The 27,928-nt window shown below is 41.0% G+C and overlaps 2 protein-coding genes across 7 annotated transcripts; both read left to right on the forward strand.

The window, feature by feature from the left end:
* Window positions 1-519: 519 nt before the first annotated feature.
* On the forward strand, window positions 520-17,786 carry larp4ab (La ribonucleoprotein 4Ab). 4 transcript variants are annotated; one of them, XM_017719991.2, is made up of 18 exons: window positions 531-560; window positions 691-950; window positions 5,800-5,941; window positions 6,676-6,789; window positions 6,914-6,998; window positions 7,121-7,257; window positions 7,443-7,546; window positions 8,491-8,601; window positions 8,971-9,024; window positions 10,412-10,618; window positions 11,242-11,345; window positions 12,025-12,066; window positions 12,631-12,825; window positions 13,564-13,612; window positions 13,689-13,868; window positions 13,971-14,095; window positions 14,640-14,796; window positions 15,126-17,786. In XM_017719991.2, exons 2-18 carry the CDS (start codon window positions 837-839, stop codon window positions 15,501-15,503), a joined length of 2,298 nt encoding a protein of 765 aa, XP_017575480.1. In that variant the 5' UTR covers window positions 531-560; window positions 691-836; the 3' UTR covers window positions 15,504-17,786. The 4 variants fall into 4 exon arrangements, with proteins under 4 accessions (XP_017575488.1, XP_017575500.1, XP_017575480.1 ...); XM_017720003.2 differs by lacking the exons at window positions 531-560; window positions 691-950 and adding an exon at window positions 4,548-4,737; XM_017719999.2 differs by lacking the exon at window positions 12,025-12,066 and having other exon boundaries at window positions 520-950.
* A 1,195-nt stretch (window positions 17,787-18,981) lies between these two features.
* Window positions 18,982-26,807, forward strand: atf7b (activating transcription factor 7b). 3 transcript variants are annotated; one of them, XM_017720023.2, is made up of 12 exons: window positions 18,982-19,068; window positions 19,941-20,016; window positions 20,370-20,466; window positions 20,709-20,839; window positions 21,011-21,166; window positions 22,306-22,460; window positions 23,061-23,154; window positions 23,241-23,360; window positions 23,551-23,646; window positions 23,927-24,115; window positions 24,226-24,328; window positions 24,869-26,807. In XM_017720023.2, exons 2-12 carry the CDS (start codon window positions 19,969-19,971, stop codon window positions 25,054-25,056), a joined length of 1,377 nt encoding a protein of 458 aa, XP_017575512.1. In that variant the 5' UTR covers window positions 18,982-19,068; window positions 19,941-19,968; the 3' UTR covers window positions 25,057-26,807. The 3 variants fall into 3 exon arrangements, with proteins under 3 accessions (XP_017575512.1, XP_037391004.1, XP_037391005.1); XM_037535107.1 differs by lacking the exon at window positions 18,982-19,068 and adding an exon at window positions 19,075-19,433; XM_037535108.1 differs by lacking the exons at window positions 18,982-19,068; window positions 20,370-20,466 and having other exon boundaries at window positions 19,075-20,016.
* The last annotated feature ends 1,121 nt before the right edge of the window (window positions 26,808-27,928 follow it).

A 27,928-nucleotide genomic window follows, 5' to 3' on the forward strand; every position in this document is an offset into this window, starting at 1 on the left:
TGTTGCCGGGGAGGAGAGCGAATGCGCGCTGGAAGAGAAGGAGGAGTGGTCGCTTAGTGATGGGACGTTCGAATCAGTTCTACGAGCCGATTCTTCCCAACTCTGCATTTCAGTGAATCGACTGACCGATTCATTGATCACAAATCAGTGTCATTCGGTTCACATCAGTATGCTTTCTCGGCAAGAATGCATTTTGTGTGTAATACAGTCAAAACAAATACAACATGACACAATTAAGTACAATTAACCGTTGTGATGAAACCAGTAACCGTTTAAAAAGTTGATTTACGTTAAGTCAAAGAGGATGCTGCTGTTACACGGCGTTATTTCTTTTTTTCATAAGGTAAAGTCTGATTGTTATTTGAACTTATTGGAAGACGACCTGTGCCATCGACATTTCATTGTGCAAAAAAGTTTCTTTCACTTGGAGTTGTATGAATCGGTTCGAATGATTTACTATAAAAAAGAACCGGTTCCGAAGGACGATTCATTCACATTATCAGTAGTCGCATTGTCTGTCGGGACGGTGGCGGAGTGCGAATTACTGTCAGAGACGCCTGGTGAGCTCGAGGTGCTCAGCGTCGCGGCTATTTTAAGCCTTTTTTGGATATGAGTCGAGAAATAACACTGCTAGTAAATAATCAGCTATAACCTGTCAGTCAAGAGCTGTTTCTGGTCCGTTTATAAAAGGTAACTACAAACCGACGCAAACTAGTCCGAGCAAGTGCTTGTTGCGTCCACCCGGCGAGGAGAGGCGGAGGGAGAGAGTGAGGAAGGTGAAGGGGGGAGAGAGAGAGACCGGACCGGACCGGCCGGAGCAGCGGCGAAGGCTGCCGATGACTTCAGAGAATAGCGGTTCACTTCAGCAGACGGAGGAGGTCGAGTCGAGCCCAGTCATCCGAGAGAACGAAAGCAGAACAGCTGAAGCCGGGAAGGACCGAGGCGGCATGGTGAGTCTGGGCCTGTGTGTGCTGAATCGGCACTACAGGCTCACCACTAACCCCCCATCCCCCTCTGCCATCCATGTCGCTGAGAGTGCAGCGACATGAGGGTGGCTAGGTAGCTAACTAGCAACATACCATCTGTGCTTCACTTCCATTTTTGGAAGGCACATGCAAGTGGGTGCAAGCAAGCGTGGCAGAAGTTAAACGCTTACACGCTGCCGTGGCGTAACACTTAAAGTGCTGTTACATGACACGGCTAACAGTTAAAGCTAGCAGCCAACTTGTTGACGTGAGGTTAGATTAACAAGCACTTAGACAGCCTGGTTAGCTCGCGTAGCTGCCGCAAACAAACCGGTACGAGTCCGTTAAACTAAGAATCGCAGTTACTTCAACCAAAGCCTGTCTCTCTACATTCACATGTATTTATTGTACATGTTTATGCCACTTTTCCCTAATTTGCCGTGCTGAGCTCGCGCCATTCGTGTTGTAACCTTACTTTGCCGCAGAAGTGAACTCAGTAACTCGTGAGGTGGAAGGGACGGCGAGCTCGCCTCTGTTAGCATGTTTGGCTTGTTGATCTAATAAATGGCCCCAGGTAATCCAGACAGTAGCGTTACACGGTTAACACGATTTAACGACGATATGTCTGCCTTTCGTATCGAAGAAATATAAATCACTTGCTGTGGGAACCGTCTTTCATTTTGATCTCTCTGTTTGATGTGACTTGTTAGGTTAGCTAAGTAGCTGGCTTAGTTGTGAAGGATTAACATATGGCTCAGACTGACAAGCCGCCTCATGGCCTGGACACCGCGGTTTGGCTCGTGTTCAACTGAACTAAACCATGTGGTCGCTGTTCTTCCTCAGTGAGAGTGACCTGTTGAAATGACCGACTGCGAAGACGTTCACCTTTGTTTCCCAGTGTGGCGGAGCAATGGCACGAGTTTACATTCGGAATACCGGGTCAGAATAACAGCCCGTGGAGTTTTACGCCTATTTTATATATAGTACTCTTATTTTAAAAAAAATAGTGTTAAGTATAAAGCAAAAATGCAAATTTTAAAGGCAATTATCGTAAATCTTCGCTATGACTATAGCAACGTTTTTGGTGATGGTTTTGAACGACATTATGAACTCGGTGAGTTCCTCACTCCTTACATTTTGCACATTGATCATAATTGTTTTTTTTGTTTGTTTTGTTTTTTGCTTTGTTTTTTTTTTTTTCTTGTTACGAACCGGGTGGTGTTTTAGTTAACTTCGCCAACCCAACCGCAGAATTTTATAGTCATTCTTTATGACTAATAATATTCAAAGCATTTTAAAATTTAATTCAAAGCTTCTTTGCCTCCTCATAAATAAAGCTACCTCTCCAAAGGTTGTACAGAAGTAGTGTGTTTTGAGTTTTTCTGAGCTGGAAAAGAGATGAGGATAAAGTAAACAAATCTATCCATAGATCAATTTAAAACAATTCTAAACCTAAGTGATCTCAGGCTGTAGTGATTAAATTTTAAAGGCAATTATTGTAAATCTTCGCTATGACTATAGCTACGTTTTTGGTGATGGTTTTGAACGACATTATGAACTCGGCGAGTTCCTCACTCCTTACATTTTGGACGGAACCCACATTGATCATAATTGTTTTTTTTTTGTTTGTTTGTTTTGTTTTTGTTACGAACTGGGTGGTGTTTTGTTTCACCAACCCAACCGCAGAGTTTTATAGTCATTCTTTATCATTGCTTTTGTTACCAGATGAGAAAATTAACGTTGAGTGATTGTTTAAAACGACTAAACATGTACTAGTTCTGAAGAGCAACAAACCTTATTTAACTGATAAGCTGATTGCTCTATATGTCTAATGGTTGTTAGACACCTCTTCTGTAGTTTATATATTCTTCATAGAAAAGCATTGGAAATGAGACACTATAGAGCAACCACACATAACCCGGTGGTCACCATGTCTAATGCCAAGTGTTGGCTGGAAGGATATGAAGCCTCCAAGCATTATGCTATGGAACTGTTCTCTTCAGTGGTTGAGCACTCTCAAATATTTTTGGGAGTAGTTAGAGTGACATTTGTGATGTAGAACTAAACATCCAGCACTAGTACTTGATTTTCTTAATGCTCTTGTGGCTGAATGCACACAAATCCTCACAGCAATGTTTTAACATCTAGAATAAAGCCTTGCTAGTAGGCTAGATGGTGTTACTGCACCAGAAGAAACTTGAGATGAACAAGCCCACAGACATTTGGTGTATCAGGCTGTCCAGCAGCTTTAGTCAGGTGTAATATAGAAAGGAAAATGCATCTTCACTACACAAAATCCACATAAGTGACCATGAACACTAGTTACTAGGATGTTTGAGTTGAATTTGCTGCTTTCAATTTCACCTACTCATTATCAAGCCCTTCAACAAATTTATTGTACGTGATTCAATAATTTTCTATTTCATATATTAGGATCACAAAACCACTTAACAGGCTATGTTGTTAAGAATTTCTGTTGAAAATTGGCTACATAACTGGGGCAAAATGACTTTTTATTTACAACATTTATATGCAGTTAGAATGTGTTGGAAAGTAAAGCCCAGTATACACTATAAAGCACTTTTCTGTATGGCCTTTTAGCTTTACGTTACAAACTGTGACAATCTTAATTTATCATTATTGATGACTGTTCTTTTATGGGATCTTAAATGTTTCTTGATTAATATTCAAAGCATTTTAAAATTTAATTCAAAGCTTCTTTGCCTCCTCATAAATAAAGCTACCTCTCCAAAGGTTGCACAGAAGTAGTGTTTTTGAGTTTTTCTGAGCTGGAAAAGATACGAAGGATAAAGTAAACAAATCTATTCATAGATAAATTTAAAACAATTCTAAACCCAAGTGATCTCAGGCTGTAGTGATTAAATTTAGCCATCTGAACGGTATGGCTCAATGCAGCATTTGGGTATCTATTCTCACCTCTGCACTTGATTAAAGTATTACACATGCCATAACAATAGGCCTTGGAAGTATCAGAGGGCCACATTTAGGAGTGATGTCTTGGCTGTCTCAGGAAGTGAGTTGATCATATGAAACGTTTGTTTTTGTTTGACTTGGGTGTAGACGTATTTCCAGGCCTTGCGGTACCCACTGTCTAAGGAAACAGAAATGCACTTAGAATATAGGTTAATGTGTAGTCAGAGACATGGCTTAATGAAATGCCTGATGCTAGGCATCTATTTTTTATATTTGTGTACATATTGATATACTGTGCACGAAAAACTCTTAAAGTGATTCTTATTATAATAATAATCATCGTTATTATTATACTTTGGTAATTTTATTCTGTTTCATTTAGCTCAACCGTGCTGCATGTTCTTCTCGCCATGTGCTCTGCAGTGAGCCCCGGTTCCGGTTGAGCTTGGATGATGGACATAGACGAGCCCCAATGAGAGGCCGTGTTTCGCGTGACGCAGATTTGCCAGCTTTAGTGCGGGCGAATCTATGAATGAGAGTAGGGAATATTCAAAGCGTGCCGGCGCATGTGACTTATAGAGCGGCGGGGCGAGGAGGAGCGCTGCAGCCAATCAGAGTCGCAGAACGGCTTTAGGCGCTGCTGTAGCCTGTGCCATGCTGGTGCAAGAGTTGCTGTCTGTGAACTCGCCTAATACCGGACCGCGCTTTCGATTGAAAGAGGAAAATAAAGTTAAACCTGGAGACTTCTTCTGTTAAGATCGACTAATTCATTCATTCACCGAGTGTGTGGTGAGTGGCAGCGTCGCCGGGGATAGGGATAATGCTGCTGTTCGTGGAGGTGAGTTTGAATAAGTTTTCCTCCAATCGACATGGCGTGGTTTTTTCGTTTCGTCGTCAGTGCAACGCGTTTTAAAGCTAACTGCTAGTATGCAGAACAAGGCCACGTGAGTGAGACTAACGTTAGCTGGCCTTGAAAGCCTGCATGACTGGCTTATATTTAGCTCCGTTGACGGAAAGGTTAAGATAACATCACCGATATTAGCTGTCGTTTGCAAGGAATAAATCGGTTTTGCAAATTTCTCCACCGCGGTTTGAAAATAGCGTCGATCAGATTAAACCCCGCCGGGTTGCGGTCAGGTCATCCAGGCGATGGTTTTAGATGCGGGTTTGTAGCACGTTGGCAGCCGCTGCCGGTCCGCATTATGAGAGTAGCTGGAGGCCGATCAGATTAAGCGTGTGAAAAGGCTATTTTAGCGGGCAGACTCATAATCGGGCCTGTGAATTAACATGAGCTCCAGCAGTGCTGTGTGGACGTAGCAAGGCTGCGGTCAAAGGTGAATCCAGAGTAGACTGTCAGCTAAATAAACGATAATGAGTTTGCTCACGAAGTCCCTGCCAAGGATATAGAGGGGTCAGTCAGATATCAGCGATACATAATCCACATTTATGACCTTTTAACGCCGCCTGCGCGTGTGCGGAGTTCCTCATTGAAAGCTGTGCAGAGTTGACCGCTGTAAGTGCATGTTGACGCTCAGAGTGCTGCAGACGTTCACACCTCTTAAAAGTGCGATTCTGTTACACTCTTCTGCGTCGGGCTTACATTTCCTAACTTTCACTTGACTCGGGAATTTCCTCTATTTAACAACTCCATTTGTATGAATTCAGCTGTTTTCACATTGGCTGCTTGATTAGCCATTCAGTGACCCCAGATCAGCTGCGCTAAGATGTTGTACAATGAGCTTACTAAAGTAATCTCAGGCCAGAGATCTGCTCCTTTTTTTTATTGAGTCAAACTTCTTATTTCCCTAGTCAGGCTAGTGGCAGTCATAATGATGGTATATAAGCAGCTTCTGTTGGGTCCCCTATATAACCCCCACTTATTTCTTATCTTGTTTTCAAGGTGACCACAAAGGGGGCTGGTCTGAATCCCAATGCCAAAGTCTGGCAGGAAGTCTCTGCTCCTCCTGCCCACAACACAGAGGAGAGCATGGAAAGTCCTGATTGGCCACAGGCAAACCACACCCCCACTGAGCAGCCGGAAGGTGAGAGGAGTGACTGGCAAAGGTGTCAATGGTATAGTCATTGAAATTAAGTAAAATGTGGTTTGAAAGCAGAGTGATTGACCTTGTTGGGTACTGCAGTTGGAATTTCACTTTATTCTTATTCTGAGTGAGGAGGGGGTTGGGTAGTTCTGAGGTGGTACGCAGCTGTTAGAACTGTGATCCGAATGTAGAAAAACAAAACGCCTACTTGCATCCACCGGCCAGTTCAACTTTGGAAAGTCTGTGATGTAGGGCTAGATGGTGGTTGTTTTTAAAATTAATAATAATTAAAAAATGGATGAATACTTATATTTACTATGTTGTGGTATGTGCAGTAATAGCCACAGTGTTTTCAGTTAAGTTGAAGTGAATACATTGAAGAGAATTTAATGTAAATAGGTAATAATATTAATTAGCTAACACATCTAAAATACTTTATGGTGTCTGGTTTTTATTGTTCTGTAAAATAACTGCTAATGATGGTCAGATTTTTTAACTAGTGTTGCCCCCCTCCCGCACACACACACACACACACACACACACACACACACACACACAGAGAAGATATGCTTGTTGATCTTAGCAGTTGGTATTTCACAAGGGAAACTGAGTAGGGAATTGTTTTCTATATTAGGAAAAGTCTGTAGAGAGGACTGGTCTGTAGTGAATACCTACAAAGAAAATACAAAATCTGTATTACTGTGGAGGTGCTATCACCTTCTCTTTATGTTTAGGCTGTAAGGGGTATGGTATTGGCTATGGTGACTCTGAGTCATCCCCTCATGTGGAGGGTGGTCTGCTAAATGGTGTAGACACAACAGACGTTGCATATCCAATATTTGAACCAGGTCAGTCTTCATCCCTTATATTTGTACTTGCTCAATCCACAGATGCTTGCATACACACAGCAGTGAATAGATACAATGACAGACTCCAAATGTGGCTGAAATATTTGTGTGTGCTTGTCCACAGTGGAGGGAGAAGTGGTGGAGGTGCCCCTCTCTGAGGAGAGTCTGAGGGAGACGTTGAAGAAGCAGCTGGAGTTCTGTTTCTCCAGGTAATAAACTCACTGTACTGAGCTTTCCTCTTACACACTTAAGTTGTGTAGCATGTTCAGTCTTTAGTTTGTAGATCCGAATTCAAGATTTTTCGATAAAGAGACGGTTTTTGTATGTTTAGGGAGAATCTCTCCAAAGACCTGTACCTGATGTCTCAGATGGATAGTGATCAGTTTGTGCCTATCTGGACAATTGCCAGCATGGAGGGCATTAAACTACTGACTACTGATATGGACTTGATACTGGAGGTGCTGCGAGGTAAAACGTGTAGCCTATTCACATTATGGGTATGGTCATAATAATCCTCTTGTGAGAAGACTTGCCCACACACACTGTTTTGCCATTTGCATTAAGCTGTAGTTTTAGATGTTCTAGAATCTCAAACTTCATCTCAGTCTGTATGTGTTCTCATTACTTTTCCTGCTCCCTGATGCACTTTACAGCATCTCCTATGGTGCAAGTGGATGAGAAGGGCGAGAAGGTTCGGCCCAATCACAAGCGCTGCATCATCATTCTTCGAGAAGTACCGGAGACTACCCCTGTTGAGGTGAGAACATGTGTCTTAACTACAAAACCATGCCTGTTAAGTATACAATCATTCAGACATGTTTAGTGTCCAAGTTTTGACTGTTTAGCTCTGGAATAGCCACCCAAATCTTTTCTGTAAATACTAGGGCTGAACACAAATATTCAGCTATTTGAATATTTGTTTGTTGGGTGGGTATTCAGTTTTCAACTTTTGGAATCAGATATTGTTGTGTGGGTGGGTGTTTAGGTTATCAACAGGGCCAGACTGCAAAATACTGTAACGTTCAGTGTTTTAGGGAGAAACTTGGACAGCTCAAGGTTACGGTTCATGGGGCAGCCTTATTTTAGTTTTCTGAAACACAACCGCTCCAGTACTAACAGCTAAAATAAAGCTGTCTGCTCTTCTCTGGAAAGCCTTTCACTCCAACTGTGTTCAGGCTCTTCAGTGTAAAAAAAGTCCAACGTTAACATTTCTTCTAAAAACTAAACTACTTGCAAAGCGGCGTGGCAACACCACAGTGCGTTTTTGTCAGCACATTCTTGTACCACACACATACTTTTTAATTGTACTGTTAAAATATGAAAACATACAATCTCAGCTTGGTCTCCTGACATCTTGCTCAGTTACAGCAGTGAACGTCATGCAGACATGGAGCTAGAGGGCATGTATTTGCAGGATGGCTGCAATTGGAGGACTGGCAAGGCCAAACCAGTCTTGTGTAGGAAAGTAGTTAAACTCTGAAATGAAGGCTTCTTAATGTATCAAAAATCAAATCATTTAGACATTTACTTTTTTATTGTGAGACTTGAATTATTGATTTATTTATTTATTTATTTCCCCCCCCACCTCTATTTTGTGTTTTAGTTCTCGGTCTGAAGTTAACATGCCTCATTGTGCAGTTTTGCTCACTGAATATGCAACAATAATGTATATTTAGTGGTTTGTTTCTCTGTCTCTTTCAGGAGGTGGAGGCATTGTTTAAAAGTGAGAAGTGTCCACAGGTCATCAGTGTTGAGTTTGCTCATAATAACAACTGGTACATCACATTCCAGTCAGACACTGACGCCCAGCAGGTATGGCACAAATTTGCTACAGGCCTCGCCTCTAAGCTGGCATTGTACTTCAAATGTAAAAGGCATCTTTTGGGTCAAAATGACACAGTGGTGCATTGTGTACTATCTGCTGAACAGAACTTCTAATCATATTTTGTTCTGAGGCCTATACAGGAGTGTGATTTGTTCACTGCACTAAGCTTCTAGTGGTGCTGATATGTACACAGGGGCCTTTTTAAGTATGCTTAAAACAGCTTGTTTATTTTTGATTAGTTCTTTTAGAGGTTTGAAGTGTACTTCCAGCTTTACCCACAATCTGTGTACCATAATTGTTTGCTCTCAGTGCTTTCATTCCAATTCATAATGACATGGTTTTTATACATTTCACAGGCCTACAAGTATTTACGCGAGGAAGTGAAAACCTTTCAGGGAAAGCCAATCATGGTGAGTTTTGTGGTGCGCTTGCTGATGACATGGGTGGGAGGTTGGACGTCCTGTCGACAAGGGGAATATTACGTTGACTTAATTACATACAGAGTTTGAGAAGTTATGATTAATGTAGGTTCAAGGTATATATTGTGTGTGTGTGTGTGTGTGTGTGTGTGTGTGTGTATATATAATGGTATATATAACAGTAATTTTTTTAGTCTTCCTTTCTGAAACATTCTAACATTTGTAACTCATTTCAATAAAAGTAGTATAGTCATTGTGACCAGTAGGAAAACCCTACAGATTCTTGTTCCTTTTTTGTCATTTTTATTTCTTATAGAAAGAGGAATAGAAATCGTAGTTAAAATTTTACAGCTAGGTAAAGCAGCCAGCTCACCGTTTACTTTGTAAAGTGACGCTACAGCAGCTTGGGCTGAAACATTGGCAGAAGAATGCAGAATCTGAAAATGTGGCAGCAAGATCTTTCTGTTCTGTCACTGTGGAGATTTGAGGACAAATGAATTCCTGCATTACACACTAGACTGCAGTGAGCAGAGAAACAAGGGAAAGGTGTGAATAGGCTGCTGCTCCTTTTGTGCTTACAGCACTGAGACATGCGCCTGATACGTGCGTCCCCACGGCTGCTTTTGTCAAAGTCTGTGGTGGCTTTGTGATTGAATGAGAACATTTAAACTACACAGAATGGAGGTGGAATAGATTCAGGTCAGGTCAAAGTTTTTTCATGCAGAAGCTGTGTTGTCACTTATTGCTAATTTGAGTCTTTTCTTGTTTGCATACATCTGTATTTGTTATTTAACTGTTAGTGTATTTCATATAGGTGTCTACCTTGTAAAAGTGCTTGAGACAAGTTGGCTTCACTCAAAACTGCTAATATGGCGAACAGTAAATGGAATCATGAGGGGATGAGTTAACATGTTCTCTTTTGTGTAAATATTGACTGACCCCTCAACCTACAGAGACCACTCTTTCTCTTATATAATCTATACCCATATAGAAAAGGGTAGAATTTCTAAGCATGGCTGAATATTTTTTTTTTTTTTTTTTTTTTTTTCTTCCCCCTCATTCCTAAAAGCAACTCGTATAGACGTTAAGGTTTCTGTGTTCCCCAGTGATGATCAGTATCGCGCTTAGAAGGATCCAGAGCCCCTGCTGCTGTAGGTAGCGCTCTCTCTACCTCTCTACCTCTCTACCTCTCTACCTCTCTACCTCTCTACCTCTCTACCTCTCTACCTCTACACAGGTGGTTCTGCCCTAATGACCGTGAGATTATGAGATCTGAGGGGATTTTTAAAACACTTTACACAAATACACAAGTATCCAGGCTTAGTTTTTAAAACAAATCTGTACTTTACTGATGCAGAACCCTTTTGTTTGTCTACAGGCTCGTATTAAGGCCATTAACACCTTCTTTGCTAAAAACGGCTATGGTGCGGTGGACTCTGCTGTATATGCTGGCAGCCCTCAGTCTCAGTACTCGTCTCCAGTTTACTTGCAGCAGATGTACCAGCCTCCTCAGCAGTACCCACTCTACAGCCTGCTGCCACAGGCCTGGACCCCTTCACCCACACCATACTTTGAAACACCTCTGGTGAGAACTGCATACTTGGGGTTCAGAGTAGGAACTACATTGTGGAGTATGATGACACTTATACACCATTCAGAAGATTGGAATTGCCATATTTTTCCACCCATAACGTTAAAAAAAAAAACCTTATTAGTTCATGCTTCTGGTCCCCTATTAAGAAGTAATTCTTATTTTTAAGTAGTCTTGTGTGTGCCTCAAAACATCATTTGATTTTTGAATTATCACCATGCATCAGCAGGCAAGGATGAACATTAACTAGTAATATTTTCAGAACCTGCCTGCCCATTTAATTAAAAAAAAAAAAAAAAAATTCTGTTGCACTTGGAAATGCTTTACTGTATTAAAGGGGAAAAGCCTTATGGTTTCTGGTTCAAGTTGACTTTACAAGTGTTTGTTCCTATCGCTTTCCACTGTGCTCTTTTGTGGTTCTGAGACCCCATTATTAAATACTGAAGTGCATTAGAGGGATGTATGGGAAGGAGCTTGTGCTTCCCCCCCCTCTCTTTCTCACAGAAGTTCTGTATCTTTGTCCTAGTGAGCAGTAAGGTTGAGATCTGAGGATCTGTGTAGTGCAGAGTGAAGCTGTTTTAAATGAGCTGTGTTTGTGTTGTATCTTCTCTGTGCAGGCTCCATTTCCCAACAGTACATTTGTTAATGGCTTCACCACTGCAGGAAGCTACAAGACTGGCTCCTCTCCACTCAGCCTTACACGTCACTTTCCCCGCAATCGGTATGACTGCTCAGTCAGTTTAGACTGATTGCTGACTCCTCCTGCATCACTGCACTTACACAGTAGCTAGACATATGTTCAGCAGTCAATGCAGTCAGTTGTTTTTGGTTAAATCTTAGTTAAAACCATACTTAACATATTTGCTCAGTTGACTGAGACACACAAACATTTAGTCTCTGAAAGGATTCATGACCCAGTCTTATGCTTGCTTGATAATGTATGGCACTAATATTTCAAAGAGATTCAGGAAGAGAATTTGCTTCATGAAAACATGAATGATTCCTAGGGGTTGACAGAGGAACAGCGTAAAATATGAGTTTTTAAGAAGTTCAAAATTGGGGAAGACTGGGAAGACTATTTTCATTATATTCTAAAACCAACAATTTTATTCTTCAGACCACAGTCTACCTGAGAAATAATTACTGTAGCCAAAGTAAGCATTCAGTACAGCCTGTATTCACTTGTTACATATGATGACCCTTGTTGATGCTGGTCTTTATGGGTCAGTTTCAACTGAACCTCTGTAATGATATCCATGAAGGAAGAAAGTAACTTCCATTTTTATCACAAACAGTTTTAGCTAGATAGAACAGTATGCTAAACCTAATTAAATTGCATTCTCAGATCATTTGTAACACAGTTATTTGTGTTACTGACCTTACTGTTTTTGCCCCCCCAGACTTCCTCTTTATTCAAGAAAGAATGTTATCAATACTTTCAGGTAGACATTTTGTTGCATGTCACTGTATTTCTAAGTTCATAGTCATCTCTCACTCGCTGCCATTCAGATATGATTATTTATAATTATTTAGGACCAACTGGGCTGAACCTTGGTGGGTGACAGAAACCTTGATCAGATGCATGTTGGTAGTGAGCCCGAGCTCAATACTAGAACCAGATTCAAGTCCTGTCTATTCAATTGCATAAAAAATATTAAAAACTACAGTCAGCTTCAATGTACTACCTCCCATGAGTTTTGTCCTATTCATGTTTCACTATTATGCCTCATCAATCATAAAGCTTATGACATGGGAACAGTCATCCATGTGTAACATCATAACATCTCCATTCCCTTTACAATCAGCTCCATAATGAGTGTTTATCAAGTTTGCACTACAAATATAAGCAGACATAACATTTGAATAACTTTGATTGTCTAAACTAATCTGAAACCTTTTTCTTTAATGTTGCACTGCATTCGTTTTATTTATTTATTTTTAATTTAAATAAGGTTTTATGTGCTTAATGAATTTTGTATGCAAGGTAACTTGTATTCTGTTTGTAGGAACCATGTAAAACCGCAGTCCCGTGCTGATGTAACTTCTCAGTCTGAAGCTCTTTTGGGCTGCAACACTACCCAGACCCCCCGGACCCCTGCTGCAGTGTCGAGCTCGGATCCCTCCACTCTCAGCCTGTCTGACCCTCCATCTTCCCCTAACGAGAACAATCACTCTGACTTGGGCAGCGGCAACCGAGCCAGGTCTGTCTTTTTTGTGAAGTGGTATTTGTTTAGGGATGAACATTTTTGATATTTATCAGTAATCAAATTGTTCTTTGATTAACATTCAAATAGTCAAAGACCACTTGCTGAACACAATAAAGGGTGCAGACAACTTGTCTATGAAAATAGATTAACATTTTTATTGTTGAGTAATTTCTAATAGATTCACAGCAGTTTCAAGCTAGTCAATGATTTACAATGTTAGACTCAAGCAGACACATTAGTCATTTAAAAATGGTCTTAAAATAAAAACCACCAGCTGTGTAAAGCTCAATCTTTCAGTCTACTTTGACTCTGAATAGTTTTTCATGCATCTCTCCATGTCTCTGCATTGAGTCACAACCATTAATGATGTACCTCCACCTCCTGATAGTATTAGTATCTGCTGAATGTATGACTGTCTTCTCGAATTAGAAATTTTTTTTATTGCTATACCTGACCCAGTGATGATAGAATGGAGCGCACAGAGGGGGAACAGGTGTTGAGAGTCTGGCTTTCTTTTTCTCTTCTACTCTTTCATCCTCATCTGTTCTTTCTTTTTCTCTCCTGTCACTCTCACTCCTGCCCCAATGAGCGGTAAGATTATGAGATCTGAGAGTCAGATATCGATAGCAATAATGTGGATATTATGTCTTGAGTTATGCTTCAAGTAAATGCTTTAACTAATAGATGTATTTACATTTGTTTGTGTTAATCTCTTTGGTCATTTAATTTTAGGAGAGGAAGTTACCGTGGCATGAGGCGCAGGAGGGAAGATGAACGAACGGTAAGCCTCTTCATTAATTGTAACATGCAGCTTTCTTTCTTTCTTTTTGCATATTAATTTCTCTTGCTCTTTACAGAGGCCTCTTCCACTAACTGAGGTCAAAAGCCCGCCTCCCAAATTTGACCTTGCAGCCTCCAATTTCCCACCACTGCCGGGGGGAGTGGCTGGCCGTTTGCCAGGGGGTGTGATCACATCGTCTGATTCGGTACTGGAGAATCGCATGGCCGATGTAGTGAAAGGCATTAACAGGGAAAAGGTGCCCAATCATTCCTTTGTGTGTTCATATTTCACCATTAATTAAATTTACTCCATCATTTAATCAGTTAAGAACTTATCCCCCACATCTTGTGCATTACAGTTGGATTCAAGCAAGCAAGACGTGAGTAATGATTTGCAGTCTCCTCAAGGGGAAGGGCCTACTCCTGTACCTGCAACGCCAACGCTAAAACCCACAGCTGTACCACAGGATACACCTGGCCCCAGGTAAACATGCTTATATACTTGTGCTACAGAGAGAGGGGCCTTTGTTCAAATTCTTACCTGGTATGTCTTTAAAAGTTGTTCGTATTTTAGTGGAGACTAGAGCATTGGAGAGTAATGGCCTTCCAGTTTCTGAGCAGTCTAGTATTGTCTGCCACAGTTGAATAACTTTAACATTAAGGCATGTTAAATTCAAAACCAACGTTTTTGTTCGCTTTTTGTTTATCATATTATCCACTGCATTGCCACCTGAAAGCTTTGCTTGTTTCATTGTTTCAGGTGTTTTTTTTTTCTTTTTTTCTTTTTTCCCCCCACCCAAGTGAAATCAGAACATGATCTCATCACCAAAAACACATGTTCATCTAACGTTTAAACAGGCTCCTAGATAGCTGTTGTGCAGTAGCCTTAAGGGTCACTTGATTTAAAGACCAATAGGAATATAAAAAATTACAATTATTGCTTATCTAATGAGAGGTTCTGTTTTTCTTAACATGATTTAAAAATGATCAGTAGATAAATTGATCATCATTTATCCATTGTTATTTAGTGTTGCACATCAAGTGAAGAAACCAGACAGTGAATCTCATACCTCAAAAAACACAGCCCTCAGTTCTACTCCAGTGACCTCTGCTCCTGCTCCACCTGCGCCTTCCCCCAAACCTGATCCATCCAGTCCATCTGCCCCCTCAATCACACCTGTACAGGTAAGTTCCACTGGTTGGTTAGAAGAGAAACTACGAAATTCTTGCATAGTTTTGTCTGGCGTTGTGAAGAGAGACTAAAGGACACAGAGGGAGACCAGGTAGTGGGAGGACAGATTTGGGAATTCTTTTGCTTTTTTTTTTTTTTCTTTTCTTTTCTTTTCTTTTCTTTCTCTCCATTCCACTTTCCTACCTTTTTTCAAAGTAGTTGCTTCCACTCCTTTTCCTGTGAGTGGTAAGGTTATGAGATCTGAAAGTTAGACAGCAACTGGGTCTGTGAAGGCAGATATGCATGTGAATTAATGGTCTTGATGTTGATATCCTCTTCTCAGGAGCCTCGGAAACTCAGCTACGCTGAGGTATGTCAGAAGCCACCCAAAGACCCACCCCCTACACCAGCACCAGTAATGTCTCCAAGCCCCACGCCCTCACCTTCCACCAGCCAGCCACTCCGTGAGCTTCGCGTAAACAAAGCAGAAGGCCCTGCCCCTCCTCAGAGCAGCCCTAGCGAGAAGGTAGAGAAAGGAGGCGAAAGCAGACCTCCTCGCGAGCAGACCAGCTATCAGCGTGGTGGTGGGACCAGGGGGGCGGGGTTCAAACTCAGAGAGCAGCAGAGACGGGCCCTGCAGGGCCGACGTCCCTCCCCCCAAACTGGGTTTAACAGGCGCAGCGGAAAGGAGCAAAACATCCCTCCAAGATCGCCAAAGTAACAATCCATAGGACGCCTTTGTACTCATACACACACGTACTCAAAGATTTACACATCTTAATATATATGAATATATATTATATGTAAAAAGTAAGAAGAGAATAAGTCTATATATAAATCTACATATTAACTGCACGATGAGTTGCACTACGTTGACGACCGACAGACAGCTCCGGCCACCAAAAGTATGAGCTGCATCTGAGAATAGAATCAAAGATGGGCAGGGACCCTCAGGACTTGTAAAGATGACTTTGCCATGGCACATGGTGTTATGACTGCGACTGCAGCTGTTGTGTATGAGTGTGAATGAGCTCATTTGTTAGGTTGTTTATGGTCCTGGGCACCAGTGTACAATGCTCTATGCTTCTTATCCATACCTATGAAGGTACACTGACAAGCCAGCACAGCTTCTCCATATGCAACAAGAAGAGGCCAGATGGTCCAGCACTGCTGCTTCTCCCTAGTCTGCGTGTGTATGTCAAAAAAAACAAAAAACTGGAAAGCAGAAAACTGTACATGTTATATTGTGTAAAAGAAAAGCAACAAATGAAATAAGGGGAATTAACAAACCTAAAGAATGATGTACTCAGGATGAGGTTGAACTGGAACAGTTAGGATTCAGGGAGGAGCTGTGAACTGCCTGAAAAGAAAGGGTAGAGCTTGTAAAGTGGCTTGAGTTGTTTTGTACTTTTGTGGCATCTACTTTGTGCTCTTCAGTGTTTTTCAGAGTCGGGGCTGGACCATGGAAGAGTGTGATGCTAAAAAGAGACCTGATGAAAAAATGCATACGTTTTAGTTAAGGCAGTGTGATGGAATGTCTTCCCTGCTCTTGTCCAAGTTTGAGCCCTGATATCCGTGTCTCTGCCAGGTGTTTGCTGTGTTGATTTGAGGCTGTGACTCTATTGTCCTCTGCTGTAAAATAGTGAGACTTGATGGAGAAGGACTTCTAATGCCTGCTTTCATATCATTTGTGTATGTGCTCAGTATGAGGATGTACCTTTTTTTTAAATGAATATTAAAGGAGCATAAATTCCATTTGTACCTATACTTTTCAGGTAATTGATTACTTGTAACAGTGTAGCGCACCTATACAATATGGTGTACATTTTGCCGTCGGCCACTTTCGTCATTTGGCAGTGGATAAGGAGCTCAGGACTTCAAGAGGAAATCGTTAGTGTTTTTGTATGCAAGTATGAATGCATGTGTCTAATCATTTTGTCCGTGGCTTCCTGAGTGTAATGCAGTTATCATAGCCTTTTGATTTCAAATGTTAATTGTTCATGGTTTCTTTACTTTTGAGTTACTAAACTGTATTTGAACGTTTAAATGTTTTGACAGTATCAAGTGTGGCTATTCTTCCCTGCCTTTTAAACAGATGTATGATTTTATTTTATTTTAAATTTTTTTTTTCCTGTTGTTCTCATACATGTATAAATGGTTTGTGCACAAATCCAGACCAAAGTTGACTCACTAGAGAGACAATCTCAGGACGTGCTGTTTTACCAGTTACTCCTCCCATGCCCTAACCCTCAGACCCTGGGTAGAGCTATTTGTTCAAGTGATTGATGCTTATCTCATAGGTTTGGTAGGTTGGTGAGTAGGCAGAATGCTGATGTGTTTGTGATTCTGAATGTGGCTAAAAAGACTTGGATATGTAAACCTTCTGAGGGTGATTGTGTGTCCTAACAATTGTATTTTTCTCCATTATGATTTGCCAGACATGATAAGCAATTAAGGGGGAGGGGGTGGGGTCTATTTTTCTATTTATTTATTTTTTTGTTTGTTTTAACACAGTGTCCATTCTTTTCAGCTTTTCTGGCATTAGGTCCTGCATAATTGATGTGGGCGAGAAGCTTTGTACGTTTATTTAATTTATTTTTTTTTTTTTTTGTGGGAAGGTTGAAATATTTTGGTCACAATGTAGAGTATGTGCCACTAAGTAAGAGTAATCAGTTTTTGTTTTTTAATAATTAGAAATAAATGGATTTTTTTTACTTTGTTTTACAAACAGCTTGTGGTATTGTAAAATGCACTAATTTTGTTTATACTCTTATGTATTGTACGATGTGAGCTTTTTAGAAAATTAACCTGATATGGTTTCTAGTAGTGAGATTTGCTAGAAATAGATCGACTTCTCTTCCCTTTTAGTAGTTATTTCTCTTTGGGGCTTATGTTTTGTCAGGGAGGGGTGAAGAGTACATGAATGACTGAAATGTTGCAGGACACACAGTTGTAGATGTCTAATGAGAACTGTAAAAGAAAATAAATGATAAAATGATCTGCACTCACCTGCATTTTGCTACCCTTCGGGGGGAAACCTGTGCTCTAACAGATATCCCATAACATTTGCAGTATGTAAGCTCTGCTGTAAGGGGTTGCTTTGGCAGTCACCACATGTGTACAATCGTAACACATAACTGGGTATAATCTATGTAAATGTGCTGATGTGGTGGGATGTTATGTAAGAGGATGGAAGGAAACAATTCCCTGCTTTACACTAGATGGGGATAGGAACAAACCAGTGTTTAAAACATTTTTCTTCTAACACATTTTGATCAAAAATTGAGTTTTTCTCTGGCTGTGTTTCTTCTGAAAATGCTACTTGTATTTGTAGCTACGTGTGGACCTCTCAGCAAATTAAGATGAATGTTGCAGATGTGATCAAATACTTTACCCATTTACCCATGTCACACAAACATATGGGTTAGTTTCCAGGGATTTAAGCAGTCATGGATTACATCGCGTTTCGAATGTCCATCCTTCACTGAAAGGAAAGTGAGGTCTAGGCTTCTGTCATGCAAACCGAACCTATATGATCAGAAGGGTCCAGGCAGCCTTTCAAGGTACATTGAAGTCCACCTATGGTTGACACAGGTGTTGTGTTGTGCACATGCAGCTTGTATAACCCCTGTGGCAGAGCACGGCTAATAGAAGTTGCAGAGTGTCTAGTGGGGTTATAGAGCTTTCCGTCCTTGGACTGGAGCAGTGGGTTTGCGTCCTCTGGAGGCCCGGATCTCCCTCCAATAGGCCTACCTATGGGATGAGTTGAAGGTGTTTGTGGTCCAGAACTAATCATTCACCGTCAGTGCCTGGTTTTAATAATGCTTTTGTGACTAAGTGTAATTCGATCATCACAGAAATGTTCCACCATCCAGTGTAAACCCTTCCCAGAAGAGCAGCCGTTCCAGTAGAAAATGGAAGGAGGGGAGGGGGTCAAACTCCCATCTGATATCTTTGATTTCAGAAGAAACGAAGGTGTCTACAAACTTTGACACACGTTCTATTTACCCGTCCAAAAAAGTATTTAAGATTAGGCTTGCCGTCTGTCCTTTGTGTGTCTGCTTTGTACGTTAATGTTTTGAATGTACAGTAATCTGAAATTCGGGATTTATCCTCTTCTACTGTAAATCTGTTACGTAACACGTCTAATCTGGAGGCTGTATCACCGCAGCGTATCGCGAGGTTTCTGCTGTAGTGGATGAAGGAGCGGTGAACCCAGCAGCGGCGGAGAGAGAGAGAGAGGGAGAGAGAGGGAGAGGGGCGCAAAGAGAGGGAGGAGTGGCGGGGTGAGTTTGCAAACACCACCACTTGCAGAGGATAACAGCTGCAGCACCCATCAGCGTTTTATCACTCTTTCCCGAGCGGTTCCCCACATTGGCGCTTTCGCGAATATCCCAAGCGTCAGCACAAACGGTGGCGGTGAATTAGCATTAGCCCATTAGCTCAGCCTAGCAGAAACACACCATGTAAGCAGCAGCTAACAGTTAGTTAGCGTGAGACGGACGGCGTTTGTGTTGTAGATAGCTGCTCGTAAAACTCTTCACTTCACCATAGACCTGCTCTGTGCTTGCCCTCTTCCTGCGTTTGTGGCTGTCTTTAATAATAGTGTGTCGGTGTGCCCGTCTTCATGTGCTCGGTGTGTTGTCAGCTGGTGAGGATATAACTAAGCTAACGTTAGCTAGCAACTGTCGTTATGTCTCAGCTCGCCTTCCCCGATATAAACCACCCATTTGCACCGTCGAATTTATTTATGTATATTTGTGATTACGTTTAAGCAAACGGGTAGCTTTTTGACAGGTATGCTAGATTAGCAGACTGGCTGTTTCACCCTTTCCTTCTCCTGATGTTAGTACGACACAGTTAGCATCTTACTGTAACCTACAGGCTCGGGCGGAAATGCAATGTACGCACATACATGATGTACAATCGACCGCCAGTGTGTATCGCCACCGTGTATAACAGTCATGTGTCTGAAGGGACGTAAAGTGTGTTGTTTCATCAAAATCAAGTCCGCATCTGAAACGCCTTGTACTGTGAGAAATAGCTTCGTTGTGTGTAGCTATTTGAGAGGAATTCCGCTGATCACTCTAATCACTTTCCTGAATTCTTGGCTCTTACGGTGAAGCATAACTGTTCTTTTTGCTGGATGGTGTTGTAGAAGTGACACAGGAACAGTTTGATGTAAAATGGGGGACGATCGACCTTTTGTGTGCTCAGCCCCAGGATGTGGACAGGTAAGGGCTACCTGAGTCTTTCCTTTCCAGCTGCTGTCTTATCTGTCTCCTCCTTGTAGAAACTACCCGGCTTTATTACCCATTTTTGCCCGTTTACATCGTTCAAAAAACAATTACAGAGAATATTGGGTATTCGACCAATTCAGTGACACGTAAATGCTAATTATAGTTTGGTCAACGATTATGTTGTTTTTGAACGAACCATTATCAAAACAGGCTTTTGGTCTGAATTACGTTGGTTTGAACTTCCTTTCTGTTCTATCCATTTCATTTTTTCAAAAGATATGATGTTACTGTTAATGTCAAATAACAGATGTAACTAAATGAAGCTGTCTTTTTTTTTGTTGCATTAGCGGTTTACCAATGAAGATCATTTGGCTGTACATAAACATAAGCATGAGATGACCCTGAAGTTTGGACAGACTAGAACTGACACTGTTATTATTGCAGGTTTGGTTGACATCACATTTCTTTTTATACTGTAGACGGTAGATGGCTTAATTTAATGTGATTATGGTATTTATTTGTGATATCACACTATACACTGACTGGCAAACATGCTTGATGTTCTCTGATTCTGTAAAAGTGACACTTGGCATGCTGGCACCAAGTGATGCATTGACCTGCAGCTTAGAGTAGAGTAAGTTGGTACTGAGTGTGTGTGTGTGTGTGTGTGTGTGTGTGTGTTACAGATCAGACACCCACTCCCACCCGCTTTTTAAAGAACTGTGAGGAGGTGGGTTTGTTCAGTGAGCTAGATGGCTCCTTCGAACAGGAGCTTCGCAAAACACAGGAGGAGGAGGAGAGGAGAGCCAAGACTACGGTGAGACTTAGAAAGAAAAACAGAGGGAGGACATGGCCAATTTCTATCTACCAGCTGATACATGCAGATGTTACCCCTGTGACCTGTATACAGCATTTGGTAGTAGATTTTGGCAGAATCATTCAGTCTATTGTTTTGTAATTTGACTAATGGAGTCTTCTGTCTTCATAGCTTTCTGCTCTGCAAATTCCATCTGAAATGGAGAGAGAAGGACCTCTGGAGATTGACTCCTCACCTCCTGACAGCCCTTCATCTGCTTCTAGCATGACAGACAGCAAAGACTCAGTGCCAGTGACGAAGGAGCCTGTTGCATTGAGGAAGAACAAGGTTAGGCTGAATGGTTAAAGTGTGTAAATATGGACAAATACGTTGAGATCATTGAGATTTTAGCTCATTAAACTCAAGAGAAAAAACTGTTGCTAGAGGTATAATTAAAAGAAATTGCAAAAAGTGAGCATCAGTACCATCACAGCCAAAAGTTTGCATGACATTGTTTAAGCATGTCCGCCAAGACTGCATCAGCAAAAAAGGCCTTGCCGTTTACGCTGTATGTCACGCGTATTGAAGGAAACGCATTACACACAAAGTTGACAACTTTTATGAGTGTGGGGGCTAGATGAACTTGTGACATTTCTTGTTAAATTTTCATTGGGTAGCATTCCTACTAGTGTTTCTTCCAATAGAACCTCTGTGACTAGCTTGGAAATATTTAACATCATTTGACAGGTGGCAGGTGTTAAGTTCCCATTCCGACTTCAGTGTCTAATAATAAATGAGGCTGTGTTGCAGTTCAGGAGTTGACAATGTCTGAGTGTTTTCAGAGGCTTAAATATGGCAGACCAAGGAGGTGCCTTATTAAGTAAGGAGAATAAAATTGCTCACAAGCAAGAACTTTATATTTGAAACAGGTATGCCTGTTTGAGAAAAGGTTTGAAGTGGAAATGGTTGTGGTGCCAAAACCTTTTACATTTGGAGATCATCATCATCCCATTTGGCTAGTTGGTAAAGGCCCTTTTAATGATCTTGAGACTTTGAGGGTTAATTCCCACATTTGGTCATTTATTGCTGCTGATATTTTCCCCAGTTTATTTTAAAGAGTCACGTTTATCTGCTGATTAAGTTGGGTAGAAAACATAGGTAGGCCAAACAGTAAATCCTTTGCTCTTGAAAGCTTTTCCCCATTGAAGCATTCTCACATTTTGGCTGGAAGAGATGGAAAGATATTATTCAAAGGAGCAGCATTAGGTATTATTGATAAAAGTTGATGTCTAGCCAGTGTTTCTCACTAGTGTTATATGGCATATAAGTGCCATTATTTTTATTATTTAAAGTGATACCAGTTTTATTAAATATTTCTGACTAAATCTATAAGTCAAGGATAATTCTGCCAAATACTAAATCAGGAAGTGGTCAAATTAATTGATGTTTATCTGAAAATTTGTAAAACTGTTTCTGGTTTTACACAGGATATGCCTCCAAGGACTACAGCAAGCTCTGCACCTACACCCACAATAGTACGACCAGGGTCCCTCCCTCTTCACCTAGGATACGACTCTATGAACCCCACTCAACCCTCGCCTACTTCTGTCATCACAAGGACCCCTCCCTCCAACAGACTCAGGTACAACACACACTGCTCATTAGTGCACTGGTTCCCAAGTGGATGTTTAGTCTGCTGGGACTATGACAGCATTCTGAGATATTGTAAAACTCAAACTGTCCCCTTCTTAATCTTTCCCCAGCTGAGTAAGTGTAAGATGATTGCATAGTGGGGGGAACTTAGTACTGTGAAATGGGTCATTATCTTACAAGTTCTGGACATGTCAATTGTTTTTGTGACTACAGGAACTGCTCTTTTAGTGTAAGCCAGTGCTGGTTAATCTACAAAAACAGAAAAACGAAATATTTGAAAATACCAATGGTGGTATACATACGATGATGCAGTGCATAACAATGATTTGAGGACTTTTTATTAGAACATTTGGTTTGTATTTGCTGTTTAGTTTTGGGCTTTATCTTATTAGACAGGAGATGTTTTCATAGAGTTTGAGTTTTGATCATAAACTGTATGACTATGCCATACACTGGGATATCTTGATAACAGCAGATGTATGAGTTTCTTAAAAATGCCATACTTAAGCCACTCTGAATTATTTTAGTATGTTTAGGCACCTGATCAGTATTCAAAACTGAATTCTGTCTCTGTCTCCCTTTTCTGCAGTTCTCCCTCTGGTTCCTTTCCTATGATGATGCAGCTTCCAAATGGTCAGACCGTTCCTCTGCTTCCTAGCCCTGGACAAACGTCAGTCATATCTGTAAGAAATTCAAAAATTACAACATTTATTTTTGACCTGTCTGCTTGGATTCTGTTTAAGTTTTGTTTGCATGAATATATGTGTAGTTGGCCCGGTCATCAAATACGGTGCCCAACATCCCTGGTATTCCTGGCCCTCCTATTGGTGGAAGCAGCAGTGGTTCCTCCTCTCCATCTGGATACAGTTCTCATAATGATGCCAAGATGGTGAGAATGACATGCACACACAGGATTGCAAAAGTGCTTAAGAAGTCAGAATATACACATTCTAAATGAACATTAATTTAGATAATTGCACACTGTTTTTGTAGTTAGTAAATTATAGAAGTAGGTCTGTGTGGGAGTTTTTGTTTTCCAACGTTTTTGTCCATCTTTTGTTTGTTTTGTCTCCCTCTAGAGGCTCAAGGCAGTACTGTCACCACAGAGTGTAAGTGGACTAACACCAACCCAGAAAACTGAGCCCAATGAGACACCTTCACCAGCTCAACCACAGGTCAGCAGTGCAGTCAAACAAACATGAACATATATGTACATATACACTGAGTGGTGTTTGGAGATAGTTACAGCCAAATGCTGCAGTATTATTCTAAAAATTTACACAGTTTATTGCTGTGAAATAACAGACCGTTAATAATTTCTAGTCTAAAGTGGTTTTATGAATTTTAAACAGAAAAATGCATACCAATTATTATATTTTTCTTTTATCAGCCACACAGATAAATGTTGTTACTAATTTTGCTTTACTGGCATGTTATGACTCATTCTCTCCTTAGGTGTCTCCGGCTCCGCCGAGAGGTGGACGCAGGCGCCGGGGGCAAGAGACAGAACCTGATGAGCGCAGACGCCGCTTCCTGGAAAGGAACAGAGCTGCTGCCTATCGTTGCCGGCAGAAGCGCAAAGTGTGGGTCAGTGCTCTAGAGAAGCGTGCAGAGGAGCTTGCCACAACTAACGTCACACTCACGGTGAGACACATGAGGTTGCAAAAATACAACCTTACAGAAAGCGTAAAGATTTTTAGTAATATTTCTTTGTATGTGTGTGTTTATATGTTACCAAATGTTGTTTGTGACAGAATGAAGTGTCTCTGTTGAGGGCTGAAGTGACCCGTTTGAAAGAATTGCTGCTGGCTCATAAGGACTGCCCTGTTACTGCCATGCAGAAAAAAGCATACCTAGGTAATCTGTCCATTCATTTATTCTGCCTGCTGATACAACCATATAACACTCCTATCTACTTATTTAACAACTTATACTTTGTGCCTAGTTAATCATCTGTCACTCCTTTTACATTCTCAAAATTATTTAGACACCTACCTGCAAAAACTTAAGGAGCAACTGCTAAGTGTTATCTTAGTAGTAATTCCATACCATTGTGATGTCAGCATTTGTAAACCAGCTTTAAACCACCTGTGGGCCAAAATATTTTCAATTAAGGCTGGGTATCAAGATTAATATCTTTATGGAATCATATGAAATAATTTAATGCTACAGAGTATCAATCACTTGTCATTCATTGCTATAATTCAATACCTAGCAGTTAATCTTATTAGCATCATTGAGCCAGTAAGCACATTTGTTCCGACTGCTGATTGGTTGTCTAAATTACATGCTGTTTGCACCTATGCAATTAAACATCCCTCCAGCTCTGCTTTTCCCCTCATTGTTCTCCATCGTCTACCTGTAAAAAATATTAAATTCCTCTCCCTCTCTCTCTAGCTGCAGGTGTTGATGAGAGTGCAGTGTCAGCGATGGTGTTGCCGGTCTCAGTTCCAGCTCCAGTATCTGTAAACGGATTGAGCATGAGAGCAGCAGAGGCTGTGGCCGTTTTGGCCGGAATGGGCTCTGGCCAGTGGAGCAGTCCAGCTGGAGACGTGCCGTCCCAGTCACAGCCCACCTCCAGATGATGACCATGTGCTTCAGCCTGTGAGGACAGGGCATCTGTCTTGAGGAAGTAGGCCTGTTAAAGAAGTCCAGTGACAGATCTCTTCCCTCGGAACAGTTAGAATGTGTTTGTAAATGCCCTTCGTATGTGGCAAATGGGAACAATCGTTATGACCTGACCACACCCAGTTTCTCACCTTCAGCGTTTCACGGTCTCTCCTGTTACTTTGGGCTACTGTAGCTAGAGATTGCAGCGTTTTTTTTTTTCTTCTTTGGACTAAGTGGCCTGAGAGTGTGACCTGTCGCAGGATGTCGCTGGCAGACTATAGAGACTAGGACGCACTGCAGTAAAAAACTTGTAAAGACTCACTATGTTATCTCACACCCATGTACACGCATTTAGAGTCCTTCAGCACGCTTATGCACTGTTGTGCTCACTTGATATTTTGTTGTTTGCAGGTGTTGCTCATTTTAGATTTTTAATCGACGCTAAAATATTATTTTCTAAATATTTGACTGCATGATTCAAACCACATAAGATAGATGAGTACCACATTATGCAGACACATTTGGCATTCTGTTGATCTCTTTCTAATGCTTTCCCTTTTTTTCTCTCTGTGTCTTGGTAAACCTAAAATCATTTCTCTCAGGTCTCTCCTGCTGTGTGGCTGTGGTAGTCAATGTGGGAATTCTCTTGCCTCTTGTTAGTGTAACTGAAAGCCACAGAATAGACTTGTCTGGAGATGAAGAGCAATATATTTTTATATTTGAATGTCATTATCAGTCTGCATTTCGTGGCCTATGTATGAGATGTACGGGTAGCTTAACCACAAACAAGTGTGTGATTGCTTTTATCTTTAAGGAAATAATCTGCTCGGTTGAATCACATTTTTGTTTCTTTATGCAAGAAGCCAAAAATCCTTTACATTAGAGGTTGTACCCAAAAGTTTCAGGTTATCAGGTTTCAAGCGTGGGAACACAGAAATGCACCAACATGACCCCACTTCTTGCAGTTCATTGATTGTGTGCATGTGTATCATTGATTTGTATTGTACATGTGTATGAATGTGAGAGAGTTTTATCATTCTGGAGCACATTTCTCATTAAGGGGTTTATCAATCAGAATGTCTATTACATCAGAATTTGATTTATAACAAATGGAAGGAGCTGCAAAGTCCTTTGTCATTGAATGTTTGTGTATGGCTTGTTTAGTAACTGAAAAACCCACACTTGAACACAGTGTCAAACCACCCCCTCCTTTCAGTCCTATTTTAACGATATCATTCGAACAACTGCTAATTATTGTATCAACATTATGTTCACTGCCTTGGTATAATTTCAGCCTGGATGCTTTGTTTTGTTCAGGTTCATCTTTACATCCCAGTTTTTTGTTTTTTGACTTTTTTATTTTTGGTTGTGACTTGTTTACTGTTTATGGATTATTTTTCCTCAGCAGTCATATCAGTCCCTGTGAGGCCTACCCGTTCTTGTCTGGTAGTGTGCTTTCTCACCTGCAGCAGTACATTGTGAAAGAGGAGCTTTTCTCAGTGTGTATCACTAACTGATCCGAAAGTGTGCAACTCGTCAGACAAACCCTTTAACCAGAGCTGTAAATATCACTAAATATGAAATGCGCATATATGTCCAAGCATTGCTGTCTGTACAATATTAACTAAATGAGATGGTCCTGAAGATATATTGTAATAATTAAACATTAATGAAATTCAAAAGTGTGCTAAATTGAGATGCATGTCATTAAATTGACATTTAAGGACTGTTATTTGGTCATTGGTGAACCTAAGAAATTCAGTCACTAGCATTTTTCAGTTATGTTCAATGAAATAAAATGTTCCCACCAGGCCTTCAGGTGAAATGTGACATGGTGAACAGAATTCAGGCTTTAGGACATGACTCCAACAGTTGGAGAAATGTATTTAGAGTGGCTTTTGTCCTGTGGCTTGTCATTTAACCAGCAATGAGCTGACACTGCCTGAGCTGTGAAACACAAAAGCTGTTAATTTAATTAGACTTATTTAACACAACATCTCATGAGACATACAGTACTGTGCAAATGTTTTAACATATCCAGCAGATTACAAATTATATGGATGTTGTTATGGAGCTTGTCGTGGGCATATGTTTGGAGCTACAACAGCCTCCACTCGATTTGTGTCCATTCAGTCAAAAAAGCATTTGTGAGATAAGCGCAGATGTTGGACGAGAAGGCCTGGCTCACCATACAATTAATTCCGAAGGTGTTTATTGGGGTTGGAGTGCTGGCCACTGGAGTTTCTCAACGCCAAGCTCATCAAACCTTTTTGGACCTCACTTTGTGCACAGGGGCGCCGTCATGTTGGAACAGGAAACGGCCCTTGCTTTACTGCTGCCACAAAGGTGGAAACATAATTGTTTAAAATATCTTTGTGCGCTGTAGCATTAATGTTACTCTTCACTGGAACTAATGGGCCAAGCCCAAACCCTGAAAATAAGCCCCAGACCAAACTTTACTGATGGCACTATGCATTCTGGGAGGTAGCGTTCTCCTGGCATCTGCCAAACCTGGATTCGTCCGTCACATGTGGCAGTGTGCTTTACACCACTCAGGCTAAGGCTCAGCATTGTGCATAGTGATCTCAGGCTTGTGTGTAGCTGCTCAGCCACTGAAACCCACTTCATGAAGCTCCTGATGCACAGTTCTTGTGCTGATGTTGCCTTCAGAGGCAGTTTGGAAGTCTGAAGTGAGTTATGCAATAAGGGATAGATTAGTTTACATCCTTCAGCTCTTAGTAACCTTGCTTTAAGTTTGTGTGGTCTTCATTGCTGAGCTGTTGTTGCTCTTGTGTGCTTCCATTTCACAATAATAGCTTATAGTTGACTGGGGCAGATCTAGCAGGG

This window comes from Pygocentrus nattereri, chromosome 26 (assembly GCF_015220715.1).
Source record: "Pygocentrus nattereri isolate fPygNat1 chromosome 26, fPygNat1.pri, whole genome shotgun sequence".
Taxonomy (NCBI): domain Eukaryota; kingdom Metazoa; phylum Chordata; class Actinopteri; order Characiformes; family Serrasalmidae; genus Pygocentrus; species Pygocentrus nattereri.

Coding starts and splice junctions, on each gene's coding strand:
- larp4ab (XM_017719991.2), top strand. CDS start 837: ATGACTTCAGAGAATAGCGGTTCACTTCAGCAGACGGAGGAGGTCGAG. Junction 10,619..11,241: donor CATACTTTGAAACACCTCTG/GTGAGAACTGCA, acceptor TTCTCTGTGCAG/GCTCCATTTCCCAACAGTAC. Junction 13,869..13,970: donor AAGGCATTAACAGGGAAAAG/GTGCCCAATCAT, acceptor TGTGCATTACAG/TTGGATTCAAGCAAGCAAGA.
- atf7b (XM_017720023.2), top strand. CDS start 19,969: ATGGGGGACGATCGACCTTTTGTGTGCTCAGCCCCAGGATGTGGACAG. Junction 23,361..23,550: donor CTCATAATGATGCCAAGATG/GTGAGAATGACA, acceptor GTCTCCCTCTAG/AGGCTCAAGGCAGTACTGTC. Junction 24,329..24,868: donor GCAGAAAAAAGCATACCTAG/GTAATCTGTCCA, acceptor CTCTCTCTCTAG/CTGCAGGTGTTGATGAGAGT.